At 37.7% G+C, this 5,639-nt stretch overlaps 1 protein-coding gene across 1 annotated transcript; it reads right to left on the minus strand.

Moving 5' to 3' along the window:
* Window positions 1-868: 868 nt before the first annotated feature.
* Window positions 869-1,427, minus strand: LOC130720123 (uncharacterized). The gene has a single exon (XM_057570742.1). The coding sequence runs from the start codon at window positions 1,390-1,392 to the stop codon at window positions 949-951; it is 444 nt and encodes a 147-aa protein (XP_057426725.1). The 5' UTR covers window positions 1,393-1,427; the 3' UTR covers window positions 869-948.
* Window positions 1,428-5,639: the final 4,212 nt, after the last annotated feature.

Below are 5,639 nucleotides of genomic sequence, written 5' to 3' on the forward strand. Positions count from 1 at the left end.
CTTTTTAAAGTCTCTATCTACACCATTCTGAGAATTAAGAGATAGCTTGAAAGATTGTTTAATCCTAAAGATGCAGTTTCATATGCTTGGTTGGAGAAGATACTTGAAAATCTCCTAAGTGGGTAAGGGGCCTGAATGTAGCCCACATGATGACTATCTTTCCAGACTCAATAGAGGAATCAAAATATCAAATGCGAGAAAGATGTATTAGATGAATGAAATCGCTGGTTATATCTTATGTTTCTACTTTCTACCCATTTCTCCGTACATATATGAGAACTCTCTATACTTCCAAATGATGCTAAAGATAAGTATTCACTTGCTAATTTCTTAGATTAATCAAAACTATTGATTGAAAGCCACAAAGGAAAATGTTGTATACTAAAAAATACTAGGGAGAGATATGAAATAAAGGCAGGAGATCATATAAAAGATGTTACGAGAAAATAAAAAAAAATATGAAAGAAAAGTATATGAAAATGAAATGGAAAATACGTAATTGTGAGTTGATCAAAGTTGAAAAGATAAATTGATAATGAATGAGGGAGATGCCAAAGAACAAAAAGATGTTCATTATGAGCTATGATTTCAAAGAGCTGTAACCCTTGCTTGTCTACCACGGGCTATGGTATGGTAGAAACATATAAGCAGAAAATTATGCATGTCGGCAATAAACGAATTAAAGAAGAAAATAAAAACCTAGAACAGAGCAGATTTAGCCAAATCACTTTGCTGCAAATGTGAAAATTATAGAGATCCTTGCTTCTAAAGTCATTCTTAGTTTCTTACGTACACTCATTAAACCCAACTCAAAAAAAAAAACCAAAAAAAAAAATCATAACACCCGGAAATAAAAAACACTCATCTGTCTATATCTAAATAGAAGAAACAAAAAGAATTTCACAGTCTATAATCTAACATTATCTAACATTAACAATTAAAAGAAGCTCAATGTTTTTGATTCACAACATCTACACTAGCGCCGCAAGACAAGAACCTGTGGAAAATCCTAACCAAAGCAGCACATGAGATTTCTTTCATTTTCCTCCAAACCAAACACTTCTTTCTCCTCCTACCACCGTGATGATGAGCCCTTCTAGTTCCCTGCGCCGCCACTTTCTCCTTCACCCTCCCAAAGCACTTCTGCGTTTTCTCCGGCATGGTCTCTTTCCTGGAAAATTTGTAGCTTCTCAGGTACATTTGCCTGCACGAGATGCTGTCCACCACCCTGGCATGGCCCTGGTGGACCCTTCTCCCGGTGGTGGAGGTCACCGACCTCACAAACTCCGCGTCCGATTCGGGCCACTTGTAAAGATTCATGTAAGTGGCCCGAACCGGAACGCGTGGGTCACGTGCGTCGTCCACACATTTGGATATGCAAACCGAGGTCATGTTCCGGGTTCTGATTCCTCTGTCTTGCTTCTTCTCACTCGGTTAATTTTCTTGTGGAAAAGGTTCAGGGTATGAATATATATAGAAAGTAAAAAAGGCTTGAATTGCAAGAAAAGGGTGCGGGAAAAGAAGGGGATAATTGAATTGATATATAGTGGGTGATTTTGTCACGTTATGAATTATTATGATTATTATCATGTGTGATGATATGCAATGAATATGTTTTGTAAGACTCATTAATTGATTTGAATGTATGAGAGTTTGTGTGGTAGCTGTTAGGCGAGATTTAGATGGCCTAAAGAAAATGCCGGCGTAATCTGAATTTTTAAACCATGTATTCTTTTCGGTAGTGTCATGGTGAACGCTGTAAGTAGTAGGGTTGTTTAATAAAAATTGTAAATCAAACTCTATTAATTTAAGGGATAAAATATTAAATTACGACGATAATTTACTTGGTTGTACTCAGTATATTTAAATGGCTTAGTCGAATATAATACAAATAGCAGATTTGGAATTTTACAACCACAAAATGTGGTATGATGGTTACTCATTTTTCCTTTATTCGTCAATTTAATTAGAGTTTAACATTGTTAGAATGTAGTACATTTTGTAATAATAAGTCTTTAATATTCTACAATGGGTAAATTGTCATTGTCGATAGTAATATTTTAGTCTAAAAATTATGTTTAATTAGTATTTGAGTATAATATAATATGCGGTGCCAAAAAAGCACAAGGAAGAGTGGAATTATCATGTTTTTTACCCTTTTGTTTTTCACTTTTTCTCACTTTGCATGTCGGTCGGCATTTGATGATGTGACTCGATTGTTCCACGAAATTAGTAGTGAAACATTTTTTGGCAAGCAAATTAATCCTTATTTAAACATGTAAGTTTCAAGTTTAAAAAAAAATGTAACACCAACACTTTAGCACAACAGGTAAATAATGAAGTTTCTTATATATTTACTACAGAGATGAATCCATCCAATGAACAAGTGTGTATGGAGAAAATTTTATTAAAAATATAAATTTACATAATACAATATTTTCAGTTTCTCACTCAGTATGATATTAGAGTCTTGAGAAAATTGATCTCACAGCTAACTATTAGATATTCTGGTGCAACAAAATAAATAATATTAAGCCGTCTCGTGAAGTGGAATTTGACTTTCTAACATTTATACCATGAAAGCAATAGGAGGTGACTATTGGCGTTCGGTTAAACGGCAAGTCATATAAATTAATAAAAGTAAAAAATCTTAAGAAAAAAATATTTTTAGCAAACATATCAATTGGTCAAATGATATTGATGATGGACATTGAGTCATTTAAAGTGAGAGGTGAACCGTGCATTAATAATAATAAATATGGTTGGAGTCAAATAAATTAAAAGCGGTGCGACGTGTTTGCCTAAGGAAAATGCTTGAAGAAATGTCATTGTCGTGGCAAAAGATGGGGCAAGACTCAAGAGCTGAGTTTTATTTGAGAGCAGGCATTTATTCAAAATATGCATACCACCTAATTAAGTTAATTTGTAATTTTTCTTTTTCTTACTAGAGTTATTTATATATCGTTGCTTGCGTCATATCATTACGTACTAATGTTTATCATTTGAACAGCAGAGATTGTCAGGGCTGGCCCAAGGGCCAAGCCACCCAAGCAAGGGCTTTAGGCCTCCAATTTTTTTTTTCTTTTTACCAAGTAAAAGAAGGCCTTGAAATTTTTTTTACTATGTAAAAAAGGCCACAAAAATTTTAATAAATAAATATTTCTTTAGGTAAAAAGGCCTCACTTTTAAAGTTTGCTTTAGGCCTCATTCAGTGTTGGGCCGGTCCTGGAGATTGCCCTATTGTGTGTAGTAGCGAGCGATTGTGATTACAAGTATTTTCTTTTAACATCACATAATATATATTAAATTGCTAAAAGATTCGTTTGTAAAAGGCTAAACAAATCTGAAGGACCCTCCTCTACCCAAACAATATCAAAAAGGATATATAAGGGCATTTCGAGCCATAAAATCAGCATAAGTGTTTCCTTGACTACAAACAAAAGAAAAATCCACACAATAAAAATTAAAAAAAACCAACAAGTCCATAAAATCCTGGATAAGTGAAAAGAAAAGAGAACAACCAACACCCCAAGCATGATACAACTGTAGAGAGTCGATCTCAAATTAAACTCGCCCGAATCCCAGTTGAGAAGGCACTTCCATAGCCCACCGGAGGCATTGCTAAAAGATTCGTTTGTAAAAGGCTAAACAAATCTGAAGGACCCTCCTCTACCCAAACAATATCAAAAAGGATATATAAGGGCATTTCGAGCCATAAAATCAGCATAAGTGTTTCCTTGACTACAAACAAAAGAAAAATCCACACAATAAAAATTAAAAAAAACCAACAAGTCCATAAAATCCTGGATAAGTGAAAAGAAAAGAGAACAACCAACACCCCAAGCATGATACAACTGTAGAGAGTCGATCTCAAATTAAACTCGCCCGAATCCCAGTTGAGAAGGCACTTCCATAGCCCACCGGAGGCAAAGAGCCTCTGCCAACGTCGAAGAGATAGCCACCGTCGGATAATGAGAAGTCGCTGCTAGGATCTCCCCCTCTTCATCTTGTGCCACCATACCAAAACCATCAGCAAACATATCCCTCCCAAGAGAAGCATCCACATTTACTTTGATCATACTAGCTGCTGGACGGCACTACTTTCCCACCGCTGGCCTCCCACCCACGCTCCCATTTATATCTCGTGATGATGAAACACGCAAGGAGGTCACCCGATCCAAAACAACATGACAACTAGTCCCACGTTCCTCAAACAGCACCTTGTTACGTGCTTCCCATAATCCATAAAGCGTGGTCTGCACCTCAGCAATCACCCACAGTTCATGCTCACGTAATACCCCTCTCATAAAGTGCATGAAAACCATATCGGTTTCCACAAGCCCTCCCAGCCTTATAAACCAGCGACCATGAGCTAAAGGGCAGTGGAGGAAGACATGTCGATGGTCTCCTCCTCATAGCCACATGCCGGGCAGCTTGGATAAACGTCCATGCCCCAACAACGAGGACTAGACCATGTCGGCACCGCTCTAACACAAACCCGCCATGCCACCTCCTTCACCCGAGGGATCGAGGATTCTTTCCAGAAAATTTGCCACAGACCCTCATCCAACCATGAACCAGCAGAGATAGACGAAGAAGAGATGCTTGGCTGCTAGAAAGTTGTAGGAAAGCATAGCCAAATTGCACAGAATAAAACCCATCAGGTGTGCCTGTCCAAAAAGCAAATCTTCCATCGGTTGAAGAAGCAAAGGGATTGCCATAATCCTTGTTGTAGTTGATGGGCAGAAAGTTCAGTCACAATCTCTTTATTCCAAGTACCGCCACCTGATTAGATAAGATCATCCACCAACTCAAGCCTAAGCTCCTCCACCACATCATGCCCATAGTTAATAGGTGGACCATGTGGGAGCCAATTATCATCCCAAATTCGAACATTCATTCCATTTTCAATTCTCCATGAACTCCCTTTTTATGCCATCTCTGTTGTTTTCAGTATACTGGACCAAGCATAGCTTGGACGATATCCTTTCTTGGCTCCAACCATAGTCCCCGCTGAAAAATACACCGCCTTAACCACCCTACTAAGGAGTAAATCTGGATTGTTATGAATCCTCCACTAGTTCTAAGCCACCAAGGTTAAATTAAAGGATTCAAAATCCCTAAAGTCGAGACCCCCATCTTGCTTGGGCCGGAAAAGAGACTTTCACTTCATCCAATAAATACCCCGGCGGGATACATCCCCACCCCAATAAAAACACGATATCATTCCCTCAATCTCATTGCAAAGGCCATCTGGAAAAATAAAAACAAAACATAACATATGACGGAATTGCCTGAGCAATAGCTTTGATTAACACCTCTCTACCTGCTCTAGAAAGTGTTCGTTCATTCCATCCCTTGAGCTTCTTCCACAAGCTCTTTCACAAACCTGAAAATTTGGTTTTTAGACTTCCTAATAATGGTATGGAGTCCCAAGTACTTATCAAAGCTTTCCACCGCCTTAACACCCAAAAGTTGGTATAAGCCATAATCAGTGGCGGATCTGTGTTGCTTTCAGGGGTTCAGATGAACCCCCTGAACAAAAAAAAATTTCGCACTTACCCCCTATATAATTTTTTTTGTATATAATTTTATTTTGAACCTCCTGAAAATTTTAAATTATACTAGTAGACCAAGTT

The sequence above is a fragment of the Lotus japonicus genome, chromosome 5 (assembly GCF_012489685.1).
Source record: "Lotus japonicus ecotype B-129 chromosome 5, LjGifu_v1.2".
NCBI classification, from domain to species: domain Eukaryota; kingdom Viridiplantae; phylum Streptophyta; class Magnoliopsida; order Fabales; family Fabaceae; genus Lotus; species Lotus japonicus.